Below are 16,398 nucleotides of genomic sequence, written 5' to 3'. Positions count from 1 at the left end.
TAATAATCTATGACTGAGTACACCTGTGTTAAAATGAATGCAATGGAATTGATCACATTTATCTGCTCTCATAGGAGTCATTCTTTAAAATCTGTTGCAGAAGCGGTACCAAGCCACAAATGTTCAGCTCTACCATTAGCTGGTCAGTCCCAAATATGAAGCTGTTAAATGGGAGCACCCAGTGCCTTTATTTTTGCAGTCACCAGTCTCTGTTCGGTCAACTTTAAACCTCTACACTGCTGCCCGAAATCCTGCAGCTCTCTACTTGAATTGTGATGCTGGTAAAACCAAACTTGGAGCGCAGGACCCTTGTTGCCTTCCTGAGGATGATCTGCGAATCAGCATCTTCCTCTGGAAAAAAACAAACAAATAAATACAGACAATGACTTGATTTTATTGTCAGTGCTCTTCTACAACTTTGGCTCAACTCTTCCTCTTCATTTTATTGTTGATGCTAGAATTTTGCTTGTACTCAGAAGTTCATGGAAGTAAATAAAACTTCAGCCCCCAAAGACAATATTTTACCTCTTTATCTTGTATTCTGAACTTGTGGGGGGTTTTTGTGTTCTATATAAATCAGATTATATTCATAGAGAGTTGGGGAATGGGTGCTGTGATTTATACATCAGGGAAACCAAACAACCCCTGGCGAAGCGAATGCCACAACGCAGAAGAGCTAACTCGTCAGGCCAGGACTCTGGAGTCTATTTACACCTAGAGCTCAGTGGACACTCTTTCAATGATGAGGATGTAAACATCCTGGACAGGGAGGAACGCTGGTTGCAGCGCGGAGTCAAGAAGGCCATTTATGTGAAAAGGAAAAAACCATCTCTGAATTGAGGAGGGGGCCTCGATTCCACCATCTTACAATGCAGTGATTGCAGCCATTCCCCAACTCTCTATGAATGGTACTCATGGCCATTGATCAGTGGTTGTTGATCAGTTGGCATATTAATGATCAAGGAACTGACCTCCCAGCCCATTGTTCATTCAGTGGTGCTAGTTTCAGTCATTGTGCAAATGTACTGTTTGTAAGATTGGGGAAACCTGCAGTCAGCTGAGACTGAAGAAGTCACTTGGATGAGTGACAAAATGTTTCTCCCACTGAAAAGGCTGCGTCCAGATGAACCCAATCAACCTTTTGGGGTTGTTTTTAGGTGTTTGTGTCCATATTCTTCATTACTTCCTGTATGTGTTTTGTTCAGATGCAACTTTGCAAACCTAAGCTGTGCCGCCATGTTATGTTTGCAGAGAAGTCATACTTGCTCAGTCTTTTTTTAAACGTGCCATCAATGGACTTGAATATTTCACATGTTAACTAAGGCCTGTAGAATTTGAGAGTTAGATCTTGGGGTTTTTTTGTTTTTGTTTTGTTTGTTTTGTTAGTTTTCTGGGACCTTCACTCCTAGAAAGAACTAGAATGCTCCAGAAAATTGCCAAAAACCTTTACTTCTATAGAGTTCATCAATGAATTAATTATTTGCTGATGATCATTTAATCACATGCATCTGATTAGCAGCACCTGGCTGCTTCTTACCCTCCTAATTCTCGTGGAAGCAATAAGAACTTTCTTTTTCTGTTGACTGGCACCTTACATTACTACTATAATAGATCAATATTTGCCAAAGTGTTTTCCATCCTACTTACTTAGAATACAAACATTCTGATCAAACAATAAACAAATGTTTACAGGACCAGGATAAAAGGTGCAGGATGGGTGTGTGGTGTTTCATTTCTAATTAAACCTCCATAGTTTTAGCAGGGGCACCACCAAGGGGAGGGGGGGGGGGGCAATGGGGGCAGTGGGCACTCCCAAAAATCTGCAGACAGATTTGCAACAGATTATTATGGATTTCCAAGTCTTATTTGATTTTTATATGTATCTATTTTCAGTGATATCAACTTCAAAAGCAGAAAATTAACAAATTAATTCTTTTCTTTTTCTCTTTTTTGCCATATTTTTCAAGTAACTTATATTTGACAACAGCATAATAAAACTGGAAATTCTGGTTTTTTACTGAGTTTTAGAGCAGGTTCGGCTTCCTCTCCACATTAGTAACAGTACTGTCTTCGCCTCTTACCTGTGGCAAGGTGCACGGAAAGCAGAGAATGAGTCGTGTTGAGGCTCCACATGTGTAAACTGTGAATGGCGGTGACTCCTCCTACAGACAGCAGCAGCTCTCTCACGGCACCGAAGCTCACGTCCCGAGGAGCGCCTTCAGAAAATAGACACGTTAGGTAAACTGTCGCTAAAATCTGAACGTCACCACAGGCGGAGGGAAGTGTGTTTACCTTCCAGTAGTATCCTGAAAACATCCCTTGTGACAGGAAGCGTTGTCCCAATAACGAGAAGAGAGAACAGGAAGGTGCAAATCGGATCTGCTACTTTATATTCAGGCTGTGAAGAAGACAGAAATATGATCAGAAACAAATGATGGAATGATACTGCTCTAATGAGCATTTACAGCAGCAAGGCCAGTGTTAAAAAGTCACAACCTGCATATAGCATGCTTTGGACTGTGGGAGGAAGCCGGGGTACCTGGAGACCGTGCTCTATCATTATTTTTGTTATTTTACTGTTATTTTTCATCTTACACTGACCCAGAAGTGGATGATGGTGGCAGCCAGCATGACACCGACACTTTGCACCAGATCTCCCACCACGTGGACGAAAGCTGCCTTCACACTTGCATTACCGTGGCTGTTCCTCTGCCCATGTTTGTCCCTCTGGGTCAGGTTGGTGGCAAACCCATGGCTGTGGCCATGTGAGCTGCCAGGCTGATGCAAGATCAGGATCATCCTGGGTAAAACAAAGCAAAGACTGCTGACTGCCCCCCTAAACTAAGCAGAAATGATCCATAAAGTAAGCTCGGCACACTCACAGGACATTGACCCCCACAGCACAGCCTGATGTTATGAGCATGATCTCACTGTCAATCTCGTATTCCCCGTCGGAGATCCTCTGCACGGCTGATAAGACGAGCACTACTGTCACGGCCCAGATCGACACGACAGATAGAAACATGGCCAGAATCTCTGCGTGAAACAGTAACAGAGTCAGAAATGGCCCCGATAATATGAACGATATGAGTATGTGCAACTCATATGGACTAATATGCACATAAATTCAATGGGCACTTGATTAGATACACCTTGTTAGTATTGGGTTGGACGCCCTTTTGCTTTCAGAACTGCCTGAATTCTTCATGGTACAGATTTAACAATGAGCTGAACGCTTTTGGTCCATAGTTACATAATAACATCACACAGTTACTGCACATCCACCACATCCCTAAGGTGCTCTATTAGATTGAGATTTATTGACTGTGAAGGACATTTGAGTACAGTGCACTTGCTGTCATGTTCGAGAAACCAGTTTGAGATGATGTGAGCTTTGTGACAGGATGTCGTGTTTGTTCTCCTGCAGGATACTACCATCAAAAGTGACATTTAAATGATGCTTGGTCGGTACTAAGGGATCCAAAGTGTGTCAAGAAAATATCACACCATAACATCAGCACCTCCACCAGCCTAAACTGTCGATACAAAGCAGGACAGATTCATGCTTTTGATTTGTTTATTCCAAATTCTGACCCTACCATCAAAATGAGTGCTACCCAGTATGATCGTCTGTGTTGTACTGCTACTTCTGTTAACAAATCTTGAATAGGTGTACCTAATAAAGTGGCTGGTGAGTGTATTCCTGAGAGTTACTTGTGAGAAACTTTATCCTACCAGCTCGATACCACCCAAAAGTCATAGTTCCTGTCTTAGGCCTCGATGCGATCCACAGAGAGAAGATGCTGATCACAATGCTGACAAAATCAGTCAGAAGGTGAGCTGCGTCCGTCATGATGGCCAGACTGCCAGCGGCGTATCCACCTGCAGAGGAAACCGTATGTGTGTTTGGGCAGAGGAACCAGAGGAAGCCCGAGTGTGTCACTTTAAGATTAAGTTTGTAGGGAGCGATTCAAACTGAACAAGCTTTACGGACATTATTTATGTATGAAACAGTAAAAAAACAATTCAAAATAAACTTCATTTTTTGGTACAATCAAGGTTGCTGGCAGGGAAATTTAGGATTAGTCTTTTGTCTCACCAATGACCTCTCCTGTCATGAACACGAGGCTGACGGCACATGCAGTGAAAAGCTTCTTTCTGGCCAAACATCTAGAGTCCCTTTCAGTCACCGACCTCCAATCGTCCTCTTGGCAGAGCCATTCGTGCTGCAACAGCCCCTCCACACTGAGGGCGTCTTCATCAAATTCTGAGTCTGAGCACTTTTTCTCTGGACTGCTCACCCTGACACAAGACGGAAGATCTACACTCAGCCTGGCTCAGTGTGGAAGTCAACAGTTTTAAAGCCATCTGTGTTGAACTTTTTGGTGTTTCAGGATGTCAAAAAAATAAAAATGAAGACATACCACACGAGAGTCTCCAAATGAGTGTCAATCAAATGTTGCTTCTCTGGATCTGTTGACGACTTCATATCCTCATGTTATTGACAGCTGAGACACTCCCGTATTTAAGGTTGACCTGGAGCTGAAGGGAAGCCTGGCAACTTACCACCTGCTCTAACCCACGCTATCTCTCAGGGGTGGAGCACTGCAGGAGCCAATGGCAGGTTACTGAGCCAACTCCAGTGAAATTATAAGACAACTGCATGACATTTTCTGAATTATTCAACTTTATTTCATGAACTGCTTTAGAAGCAACTCAAATTTACACCAACAGTTGGAAATTTGTCAAGTGGACAGAACAAACCCAACATGGAAATGTTTAGATAATGACATAAAATACACATTTCTGTAAAATTATTCAAAAACTGCATTCAGGCACTTTTGCGTCAAGTATAATCATTGGCATACAAAAGTATACAAGCTGGCTTTTACACTGCAGTCAAGGATCGTCAGAAAAATCAGCATCCATATTATTATTAGATCCAGATTTATATAAAACGAAATCAAAATGAAGCGCAATCTCAACATTTTTACCCCGAGAGAAAATAGAAAAATATCATTTAAACAAAAGAACCTTTATCTTAATATATACTCCATTTGTAATAAATCCTCTAATCATAAATATAGCTCTGACTTTACACGACAATCACGACATACACAAAGAAGTCAAAATGGCAATAAATCAGAAAGCTGCGTTCTTATTTTCTAAAGAAAAAAAAAACTACGATGGTTTTAGTGTCAAGTGTAGAAAAATTCACACGACTTTCTATTCACCTCTCTGCATATTTTTTTTTACTTACGTGCAATGACAAAAATGACCAACTGTACCTCTTTTAAAACACTGGCTCACTTTCTTTCCAGGAGTTAAAACCGATTATTGTCACTGTGCCTGTGTGTAATTAAGTAAGCTTGAGCTGGAGCAAAAGGGACTTAAGCATAAAGGTTAAAAACATCACAAGTGGAAACATCAATCAACATGTCCGAAACACATTTCTTTTGTTTAATCTCTGCACAAACAGAACAAACAATGGTCCACTGGTCCAACAGGTTTTTTGCTTTAGGTAGTGAGGGAGGAGGCGGCTTGCAAAAAGGTGTGCTCCCCCAGCTGGTTGGCGAGTGGTTCCTGGGGCTTGCTGGTTGTTGCTAGGTGAAATCAGACACAAAGAGGGCGCTACAGCAGAAACCTCCATGTGACTTCTTTGGTTTCTACACATTACTGCACTCGCCCATCCAATCACAGTTAAATCTAACTCATTTGGGACTAATTTCTAAACATACCATTGAAGTAAATTCGAACTTTTTGTGTTAATTAAAAGTATATAAATCTGGTTTGATTTTGAAGCTGTTGTTTTACAATTATGAGTCTTCCTGTAAATGCCCTAAGTCATTACCATCCTTAGTAGATTTCAAGTGGACAAACACAAATGTGATCAACAGTCTTCATCCAACTCTCAGAAGGCGATTTAGTAATTCCTTAAAATCTCTCAAGTATCACAAGACTAAACTTCAACGACTCATTTACAACCTAGCAACCGTGTCACCTAAGGCAGCGCTAAAATTTTAAAACTAAACCTTTGTTATTTGATAAATCTGTGTGTGATCTGTGGCCACATCAGTAAACCCTTTAACGTACAGTCTGTTTCTATGTGCAGTACGACCGAACAAGCGTTCTTTTTCCCCAGCCACTGAAAACTGCGAGGCAAAGTAAAGTTGAAATTTCAAGTCACCATCTCAAACTTTCAACTTGCTGGCTCAAACGTCTGATTAGGTGAAACTTTAAGTGAGACTTCACTTAAAATCCTGAGTTATTGAGTCGTAACTTTGAGATCTGACACCAAAATTCTGATTTACGCTTGGCATTTTTTAAATCCTTTTTCAGTGCTGGAAACAAGCTTCCACAGAAACCCCTGAATCGGCATATTAAAAATAAAAATCTGAAAATTTCTGAATCTTGGGCCAAAACGTGCTCTGATCATGGCACCTTCAGAATATTCAGAACATTCAATATGAATGTGTGAGTTTAAAGTGCGCAGGAATATAAACAATTATCCCGAGCTCAGAGGCTTTGATCTGCATGGCTTTGTTATTTGTCTCCGCCCAAAATTCAGAAATTTAACATTTAAAATGAATAAATACGAGACTGGATCAAAGAAAAAGCACATTTTAAAAAAATATCTATGGCACAATCAAATAAATTGCAGTTTGACTCATGTAAACAAACAAATCTCTGAGATGAAAACATTTTCTGCACTTCAGTGTTTGATACATTCGTTCATTCTCCAGGTCCCGAACCCCCCTTGGCTGCATGAGTCTGAATCACAATCGGCGTGTTCTCCCCTGCAGAAGGTAACGAGAACAGGTGATGAACAGGTGTGTGGTGTGGGAGTGTTCTTAAATGAGGCAGTTGTTGACAAAACCACTCATGTCTCACAAAAAAATGACACATTAAGGAAAGTACGTCTCATCATTTAAAAATAAATAAATACATAGATAAAGCAGTTATGTTACTGACTGGGTTCACTGCCTTAGTTTAGCATGTTAGCGTGCTAAATTAAGGTATTTCACCAGACGATGGCGCTAGAGAACAAGTTAAGTGAACACCATCTGTACCAAATTTCATGTCAATCCATATTTGTACAAATTTTTCAGCCAAAACTCCAGAACTATAAATCTGTACGAATCATTATATGGCAATCTGTGCAATCGTTATTTGGAGATTTCATATATGCACTTTTTAAATTTTTATTTTTTAAACAAGCACACAGGAAGGAGACTTCTTAAATGGCATCCCTGTATCACCTCTATTCTTGTCTCTGTGGATATATTCATGCAAACAGAGACTTTAATGATTGGTTGTATTCATTAAAAAAAAAAAAACAAGATAATTTAAAAAGAAAAGCACTATTATTACAGTTTGAGTTATGATCTTTTATAGCAGGGAATAAACCATATAAACGGTATAATGCCATAAAAACAAACAAACAAAATAATAATAATTAAAAAACAAAACAAAATCCTTTAGGACAGAAACACCAAAAAACACTTATTGAAACTTTTCTCAATAGTGACAACAGATGATACAGCACAGAGCTGAGCTGGTGCTACAACAAAACAGCAGCTAAGGAGAAAAAAATAAGCAGCACAAAAACCTTTAAATCAATTCTTTGCTGTAAGATCTAGCAGCTGAGTTAAGCAGCACAGAGCAGCAGGAAGCTGACAACAGGTGAAAGTTATCTGGAGGAGGAATAACAACTTACCTGAATACATATTGGCATCGCTAGAGTTCGGCTGAATAACTATTACGGGATGGTCTGCTGTAAAACAAAATACAACACTGGGTAAACCAACACGGCTTCTTAACGACATCTCTTCAGTTTCTTTTGTCTTGGCTTGAAATGCACAAAGACGACAGAATACAGAGAACGAGATCGGCGCAGAATTTAAAGGATTAGCGTGACATTTTGTTAGGCAACAGCATCAGCAAATTTCATAACTGCCACTCTACATGCAAGTCTCACGTGTTATAATAAGACTAATCTGACCTTTAGCACATCTTAAAATGACAGAAATACAACCTCAGATGACCTATGAAATGTGTCATTATTTATGTAACAGAAATAAGCCAGAATGCAAAAGCAGTGTTTGAAAGTATACGAACACACTTACCGCTTAGATTGCAATTAACAGCGTAACTAGCATTTGGGGGTTGGATGGTTTTAGGTATTACCAATTACAGAGATCAAGATCAGGGCAGAATTTAAAGGATTAGAGTGACATTTTTTTTAGGCAACAGAATCAGCATCAGTGAATTTCATTAATTATGTCTCTACATGCAGGTTTCATCAGAGTAAAACAAATGATCTCGTCTTTAGCACGTCTGAAAATTAGACAAACGGGGGGCTATTAGGTTTGCAAAGTCACATCACAAAACAACACAAAACAACAAATCACAAAACATCTGGAACAATGTCCACTGGACAGATGAGACCAAAGTGGAGACATCTGTCCACAATCCGCAGGACCACGTTTGGAGAAAAATCAAACACAGCACATCATCAAAAAACCCTGGTAAGAGCATTAAAAAAATTTTTTTAAAAAGCTTTGGATTTCCTCTGCATCCTTCACATTAAGGATTTAATACGTGGACAAGATATTGGCATGCAAAAAAAAAAAAATCTTCCACAGTGAAACACTACTATAAGATCTAGCAGCTGAAGTAAGCAGCACAGAGCAGCAGGAAGCTGACAACAGGTGAACGTTACCTGAAGACGGATTAACACCTTACCTGAATGGATAGCAGCATCGCTAGAGTTTGGCTGAATAACTATTACGGGATGGTCTGCTGTAAAACAAAATTCAACACACAGCTTCTTAACGGCATCACTTCATCTGCTTTTGTCTCGGCTTGAAATGTACAAAGACGACAGAGTTCAGAGGTGAAGTATCACCAGTTACACACATCGAGATCAGGGCAAGATGTAATGGATTAGAGTGACATTTCATTAATTTCCACTCTACGTGCAGGTTTCATGAGGATAAAAGTAAAAAATATTTTGCCATTTAGCACGTCTTAAAATTAGATGGGGGTGGGGGGGATATTAAGGCTATTTCGATAAAAATGTAAAGTCCATCATTCTGCGGCGAGAAAGATTATTCACAAGTGGAAAGCATTCAAGACAGCTGCCAATCTTCCTAGCAAATTTACCCAGAGATCAGAAAAACTCAAAAGAAATCCAAGAGCTGTATGTGAGATTCTTCAGGCTACAGTTGTCATGTTAAATGTTAAAGTTTGAGAGAAAACAATTAAAAACAGACCAAACAACTATGGCTTGGTTAATAGAGAAAAAAATTAAAAGTGACAGTATGGTTTAGGTTTGGAAAGTTGCATCTGAACAAACCACAAAACTTCAAGAACAAAACCTTGAAGGGGTGATGATCTAGGCTCGTTTTGCAGCCATTCAGTCAAACATGAACTCCTTTGTATAGCAAATTGTTCCAGAGTCAACTGTTAGGCCATTTATCTGACAGCTAAAAGCTTGGCCCAAAGTAGGTAATGAAATTGGACAATGATCGCAAGCACAGCAGCAAATCCACACCAGCTTAAAAAAAGAGAAAAATTTGGTAAATGCCCACACACCCCACTGAAAAGAAACAAATCAACGAGTTGCAATGGGACACCCAAGTCGCGATTAAAATGCTGCGGTGGGACCTTAAGACAGCTGTGCATAAACAAATGCCTCCACTTCAATGAACCAAAGCAACGTTATAAAGAAGAGTGGGCCAAAGTCCCTGCATCCCTGTGAAAGACTGATGAAGTCATCCATCCATCTGTGGTTCTTCAAGCTACTGAGTCATGGGGTGTACTTTGTTTACGCACACACTGCTTCTGCATTTTAGCTTAAAATAGTTCCTCACCTGCATCTTGTTCTCTGATCTGAGCCTCCAGGTCCTCAGGGTCCATGTAGACAAAATTGTCCTCTTCATCATGTGGTTTGCACTTTCCGCAGCAGCAACAGCAGCAGAGGCAACAGCAGCAGCAGGTGAAAATAGTGCAGCACACAAACAGGGTCTAAAAGAAAACCAATGTGAGTATTAGGAGAGTTTTTGGACACATTGCGGCATGCTCTGGTAACATTTTGGCGTTTAAATTTCTGCATAATTCACCTACTACCAGTACAAACAACATCATACTCTGTTTTCACCTTTAAAACTACATCCCATTGCTTCTCACCTTGAACCAGCACTTGGACATGAGAAAGTAATATTTGACTCCCTCCTCCCCAAACTGCTCGGCCACAGAGAGGCCCATGGATCCATATTGGTCGTAGATACCACGCTTGTCCACATCAGTGAGGATGGAGTGGGCATTATTGATCTCCTTGAACTTCTCAGCTGCTTCGGGGTTGTCTGGGTTCTTATCAGGGTGATACCTTAAGGCCATTTTCCTGGTCAAAAGAGAAATAAAAAGAAAAACAAAGAAATGAGGGTTAGAATTCAGACCCCTTTTCTTGCCTTAAATGATTTGTTAGGACTGACAATGTAATGAGCTGGAAGTTAGTTATATATATGTTTTGCAATATATCTATGTCATGGCTAAAGCACTTGTGGATGGATGGAAACTGCATTTCGTTGCCTTGTACGACCGACCGACCGACAGACAGTGTTGACAGGAAAAACAGACTTTTTGAAAACGATGACACATTTTAGTCATGTGATGCAGTCATGTGACCAATTAAACTAAGATAGCGGAGGGCATTATACAGCAGTTGTTTTGTTTGCTCTCAATTTTGACAGCCCTATTAAAGATTAATATCAGTCTGTACATGCTTCAGATAGCTTTACTTCAAATTCTTTAATTCTCACTCGCTTTTGCAACTTTGTACTTTTGTGTTACTCGCAACTCCAACTCCACCTCATTGTTAGTCCATTTAAAAAAGTCGGTGCTTTTCCTCCACATTTTGCTGCGACGTTTCAAAGAGCCAGAAAGTAAATAAACAGCAGACAGAAATGAGGCAGGTCGAATCTTCTTGCGTTTCACGCATGCGCAGTACTGGAACATAAGCCTTTTCAGCTGTTTCAATGTGGATGCACAACTCTGTGAAAATGACTGAATATGCTAGTGAATAGAAGTGAAAGAGATAATCACACCTGTAGGCTCTTTTCAATTCGTCAGGAGACGCTCCCTTCTCCACTCCCAGCAACTTGTACAAACTCTCTCCTGTTGTTGACATTTTCCTCTGTGGTCTGTTTGGATCCTCCATGTTTCAGGATGTGTTTTCTGTGATATAAAAAACAAACAATTCCACCCTTTTCTGACAGGTACAATGCAGACAGATCAGGAAAGTAACTTCAAGGGCTCAAAAGTTTAGTTGAAATAAAGAAGTTTGAAGGGGAAAAAAGAACATATCTGGAAGTTCTGATGGACAGCACGCTCATCAAAGACATTATTCAGTATATCATTAATCTGCATTGTCCCAGTGCAAGTGAACGCAGCAGCACACTATTCAGACACTGTAAGGTGTTCTAATTCATGTTTATTGCTGTGGTTGAAGAAGTACTTCTTATCACAGAAAGTAAGCGTATTACTTGCACACATTTGTACAATTAACCTAATTTAGCCTAACCTGCACGTCTTTGGACTGTGGGTGAAAGGTGGGGTTCTCTGGGAGAATGGGGACAACATGCAAACCCCACATACATTCATATATCCAAATAAAGCTCAAAACAGAAAGTAGGATCAAGTTTAAATACAAAAGTTCCTCATACCAGCAGTTCGCTAAAGTGGTTTAACACATGTAATTACTCTGGTTTACAACTCTTGTTTATTGCTAATAAACCTAAATAGGCCTATTTGCTGGGGATGTTTTGTTCCTTAAAAGGACATCATACGCCTTCACATTTACCTTTTCAATTGAAAAGGTCAGCCAGCCTCTTTGAAGAACAACAAATGCATTTCAGCACCCCTTAACTTACATACTGACATGTTTTTTGATTAGCCCGTGCACCTTAGCAGCAAAATATAATTCTTTAAATTCAGTGAATCGGCTTTTGGTTTTAGTTACCCTACCACCTCTAAAGATTTATGTAGAACCACTGGTCACAATATGTATGCCAAACACTGCTTGTTGACGTCTGCATGTGTTTTAATGCCTAATATCCTTGTTTGATTTGTTTAATTGGTTGTAGTCTACAAGATTTACTAAGGGATTGTACATAAAATAAAGAATTGACTTGTTTTGCAAGCGTCCCTATGAATGCATCATTGCACCCATTTGTACTCTACATTATAATCAACCTAGTTCTTTTAGCCCGTTAAAATATCTTTGTAGAGCTGTTATGTTATATTTGTGGCAAATTTAGCTACCCTACTGGCTAAATTTGTCTTGAAATTGACAGTTTTAACGTCAATAAAACTTATTAGCTTGATAAATAAAGGACATAAGCGTCACTTTACCCAAACACAGACTGCAGCTACTAACTTGTGACAGAAATGTTACTTCTGGTTCAAAATGGCTTGATATTCATGAGAGACATGTTTGACCGATTATAGGTCAACAATTCATTCACACGAATCAGCTTTTAACACGACTGGCTGTATAACTACAGCTCACTCATAAAATCATTAGTTTAGCTCTTACATTCAACTGGTTTTGCTAAATTTCACGTGAACACCTGCGGGTTCAGACTGCTAGCTGACGCAGATACGTTTAGCAGGGCGGCTTGAGGAACATGCTCAGTCTTACTTACCAGATAAATAAAGATATTCGCTGTTTTCCGTCGAATCATAGAGTCGGAAAGTTGTCCGTTGACTAATTTAATATTTATTCATTAAAATAACTCAGTTACACGACCTTTTTTATGTTAACTGTGTCTCCTCATGACCTGGAGGGAAGTTGTGAAAGGAGCCGCAACACAGAAGCCGGAAGTTTGAGAACATTTTTTTTTTTTTTTTGCAATTTAAAGAACTTTATTTAAACAAGTACACAACCAATCAGTATCGCCTAGAAAGTCGTCTCTAAATCCTTTCCGAATTTTTTTAATTTATTAATATAAGATCCAGCTCACATAAAATTTGAAGACTGTGACAGTTATTATAGTTTGCTATTTTTCTATTTAGTTTTATTTTTTTTAATTATTATTTATTCGATTTTTTTCTTTCCAATACAGTTTCAAATCACGTTTTATTATTAGAAGTATAGCAAGGCAGAGAAGTGTGTAAGAGTGGTGCACGAAATGTATGATAACACTGAGGTAGTAGTGATAGATGTGTTGAAAGTGGGCGTGGGATTGCATCAAGAAACATCTTCTAGTTTGGATCTGTGATCTGATGAGGTCAGCCAGGAATCTTCCTGGAGTATGTAATGTTTGCAAACAACATTGTGATCTTTTGCGAATGTAGGGAGCAGATGAAGAAGAGTTAAGAAAGGTGGCGATATGCCCTGGAGAAACGAGGAATAAAAATCAGTACAAGCAAGACATAAATGGTTTGGACATGTGCAGTGGAGTGATAGTGGATTTATTCTGGACAAAGGATGCTGAGTATGAAGCTTCCAGGTAGGAGAAAAAGTGGAAGACCACAGAGGAGGTAGTGGATGTACTGTGGGAGGATATGCAGAGGGTTGGTGTGGCAGAAGAGAATAGATAAGGTGAGATGAAGGGAGATGATCTGCTGTGGTGACCCCTGAGGATTATTATCAGGGGCAAAATTTAGGAAAATCAAAACAGGTATTTTTACAGTACAAATGTCAGCTGACTCACAATCATGTAGACATCCCAAGTCTCAATAAGCAAATGCAACAAAATTTCATCAGGCAGGCTGTGATAATAAAATGTATCTAAACTGGCAAAGATTAAAACTTATAACATTTACTGTCTATGTTTTTCTAGTTTTGTGAGTTAGTTTTCCTTTTTTCCTGAATTAACTTTTTAGTTAACTATTATAAACATTGATCATGCATTGAAATGCATATTTCTGTCATTTCTATGCTGCTAGTAGAAAATTGTGAGTAATACCACCACAGGAGAAAACTCACCTCAATGAATAGGGGATAGAAAAAGAACAGTAACACGGGACGTAATCGTAACAAAACTACAACAGAAAATGAAAAACAATGATTTGGTCTATTATTAGTAAATTATGACTATTCATAACAAAAGAAAAGTTTACAATGACAGTGGGTTTCAGTATTTTGGGAAATTTCAAAGCCAGTGCGTTTCTATTACAGTATGAATTCATCACTGTGTTTGCTCAATCTGTGGAATCACTCTGATGACAATCTTCCCCATGTTTCTGTTAGCTTCCATGTGCTTATGAGCCTCTGCAATGTCATCCAGGCTAAATGTGCTGTCAATCACTGGCCTCAGGGTGACAGGCTGGTCTGAGAAATATGGCAACACCCTGCCCGTAAAAGCTTTCACCAGGTCAGCTTTGTACTGTGGGAGGAAAATGCAAAGTACATATCAGGTCCAGTTGCAAACATTTATGTTACAACAAATGTCTGAAAAGTAACACAAGCAAGTTGCCTCATTTTGGCAAACCAGGCCCAGGAGAGGAAAGCAACACTGTCATGAGTCAGCACAGAGATGAAGAAACACAGCTGTTGTGTCACTTCTGTTTTCAATTCTTACCTGAAGGCTGCGAGAGCGGAGGAGACTAGCAAGTAAGTGGCCTCGCTTGGAGAGCAGTTTGCCCAGCAGATCTCCCTCTACCGCCCTCCCTCCCATGGTGCCGTACAGCACCCACCTGCCATCGATGGCCAAAGAGCTCACATTTGACTCCCAGTTGTGCCCACCGATGCAATCAAGGATCACATTTGCTCCCTTGCCTGTGAAATGAGAGATTTTACAATTGCAGATGAATGCCCCTTTTCCAAACCAGAGATGCTAATCTTATTTTACATCATGGCCCACCACAGCCCACTTTGACTCCATGTCTAGTGTGAAAGTTTAGGAGTAAATTAATGCTGTGGTCTATACTGAATAAAGCCTTTAACCCAGTTTATTTGCATATCATATCCTCTTATGCAGATTTGTTATTTCAGTGACCTTTTCCACCCATTGTGTTCAAATCAATTCAAAAGTAGTGATACACGAATCATGAACGAATCGTTCAATACTCGAGAATCACTTTACTGACTCATGATTCACAAGCCCAACTGACTCATGATTCACAAGCCCAACTGACTCACTGACTCATCCCTGTTGCTGTTAGCAAACTAATTTCATTAGTAGAAATATATCTAGCTTATAATTCAAATTGTGAAGAAAAACACAACATCCAGTATCTTAACAAAAACATTTCTGCTCTGAACTGGAAGAAAAAACCCTGAGTAGAAGCTCACATCAAGACAATAGCTCCTCGGTTCACAGTAGCATTGCTCTGCTAACATGCTAACAGCACATTTGAGCTACTCACCCCCTCCCTCCTGTGCTGAATCGTAGGGGAAGCAAATCACTCAGGACTCACTAACCCCCTCCCTCTTGTGCTGAATCATAGAGTGAGCGAATCACTCATGACTCGCTCACCACCTCCCTCCTGTGCTGAATCATAGAGCGAACGAATCACTCACTCACTCACCCCCTCCCTCCTGGCTCACAGCTTCTTCTTCTTCTTGGTTGGCAACCAATGTTAAGGCGCACTACCGCCCCCTGGCTCACAGCTCAGCGGACATTTAGATGAGAAAATAGATATTTGACACATGTAAGGAAAATACTAATAAAATAAAAATAAACAAAATAAATGTTCCCTTTAGAAATTTTTTTGCTCTTTTTTGCTCTATAAAATAGTTGTTTTCTTTTAGAATCACTCATCTTAGCAGTAGGATTTACATTAAAAGAGAAACAAATTAAGTTTGAGTGAAAATTTACATTTTTTGCACTCTCTGGTCAACTGACTCAGTGACTCAAATGACTCAAAAAACCCGATTCACTTTGGTGAGTGATTCATTAAAACTCGATTCAGTAAAAAGAATCAAATTTACCATCACTATTCAAAAGTACTTCAGTGTTTTATGGTGTAGGTTAGTTAGGCTAAACAAGACCAATGAAGACTACATTTCTTCAGTGGAGAGTGAAAATACAGGAACTATTCTATCCTTCCACTGTTTATCTGCTACTTTACTACATTAGTGCAGTATGAATGACCGTGTGGGAGGTTTGTATCAGTAGGAAAAGTTGTAAATGTTATGAAAATACACCGAGAACTCCAATCTCTATGCCCTCCTTTGCATTTTCCAGTGACCTTGATTGGACTCTTTGGCTGGCCGATTCTCGCCCTCGAGTCTTATGCTTGACCCCTGCTCTAAACAAATACACTGTGACAGATTAAATAAAAAAATATTTAACTAAAATTACAAAAACCATGAAACTGAAACCATGTGTTTTGACTTCTTGGCCTGTATTTGTATAGCGCTTTACTTAGTCGCTAAGGACCCCAAAG

The 16,398-nt window shown here is 39.6% G+C and overlaps 3 protein-coding genes across 8 annotated transcripts in view; all 3 read right to left on the bottom strand.

The window, feature by feature from the left end:
- Positions 1 to 80: 80 nt before the first annotated feature.
- On the bottom strand, positions 81 to 4,625 carry LOC100704239 (zinc transporter 2). Its single transcript, XM_003442979.5, has 8 exons — positions 4,425 to 4,625; positions 4,100 to 4,302; positions 3,736 to 3,882; positions 2,883 to 3,036; positions 2,602 to 2,800; positions 2,293 to 2,398; positions 2,082 to 2,216; positions 81 to 351 (listed from the first exon to the last, which is right to left on the bottom strand). The coding sequence occupies exons 1-8, from the start codon at positions 4,487 to 4,489 to the stop codon at positions 224 to 226; spliced, it is 1,137 nt and encodes a 378-aa protein (XP_003443027.1). The 5' UTR covers positions 4,490 to 4,625; the 3' UTR covers positions 81 to 223.
- A 448-nt stretch (positions 4,626 to 5,073) lies between these two features.
- dnajc5gb (DnaJ (Hsp40) homolog, subfamily C, member 5 gamma b) lies at positions 5,074 to 12,888 on the bottom strand. Of its 6 annotated transcripts, none has more exons than XM_025900734.1 (7): positions 12,708 to 12,888; positions 11,109 to 11,238; positions 10,192 to 10,405; positions 9,876 to 10,029; positions 8,746 to 8,799; positions 7,718 to 7,771; positions 5,074 to 6,797 (listed from the first exon to the last, which is right to left on the bottom strand). In XM_025900734.1, exons 2-7 carry the CDS (start codon positions 11,219 to 11,221, stop codon positions 6,733 to 6,735), a joined length of 654 nt encoding a protein of 217 aa, XP_025756519.1. In that variant the 5' UTR covers positions 11,222 to 11,238; positions 12,708 to 12,888; the 3' UTR covers positions 5,074 to 6,732. The 6 variants fall into 6 exon arrangements, with proteins under 6 accessions (XP_025756519.1, XP_019204368.1, XP_025756518.1 ...); XM_019348823.2 differs by having other exon boundaries at positions 8,746 to 8,802; positions 12,708 to 12,887; XM_025900733.1 differs by having other exon boundaries at positions 7,718 to 7,774; positions 12,708 to 12,887.
- The window catches only part of tp53i3 (tumor protein p53 inducible protein 3), a 6,567-nt gene continuing 2,876 nt past the window's right edge, over positions 12,708 to 16,398 (bottom strand). The window contains exons 6-7 of the mRNA XM_003442981.5: positions 14,589 to 14,785; positions 12,708 to 14,393 (exon numbers count right to left, since the gene is read on the bottom strand). Of these exons, the coding sequence (XP_003443029.2) occupies positions 14,196 to 14,393; positions 14,589 to 14,785 (395 nt within the window). The 3' untranslated portion in view covers positions 12,708 to 14,195. The remainder of the gene's footprint in view (positions 14,394 to 14,588; positions 14,786 to 16,398) is intronic.

The sequence above is a fragment of the Oreochromis niloticus genome, linkage group LG19 (assembly GCF_001858045.2).
Source record: "Oreochromis niloticus isolate F11D_XX linkage group LG19, O_niloticus_UMD_NMBU, whole genome shotgun sequence".
In the NCBI taxonomy this organism is placed as follows: Eukaryota; Metazoa; Chordata; class Actinopteri; order Cichliformes; family Cichlidae; genus Oreochromis; species Oreochromis niloticus.
This window is presented reverse-complemented; position numbering and strand designations above follow the sequence as displayed.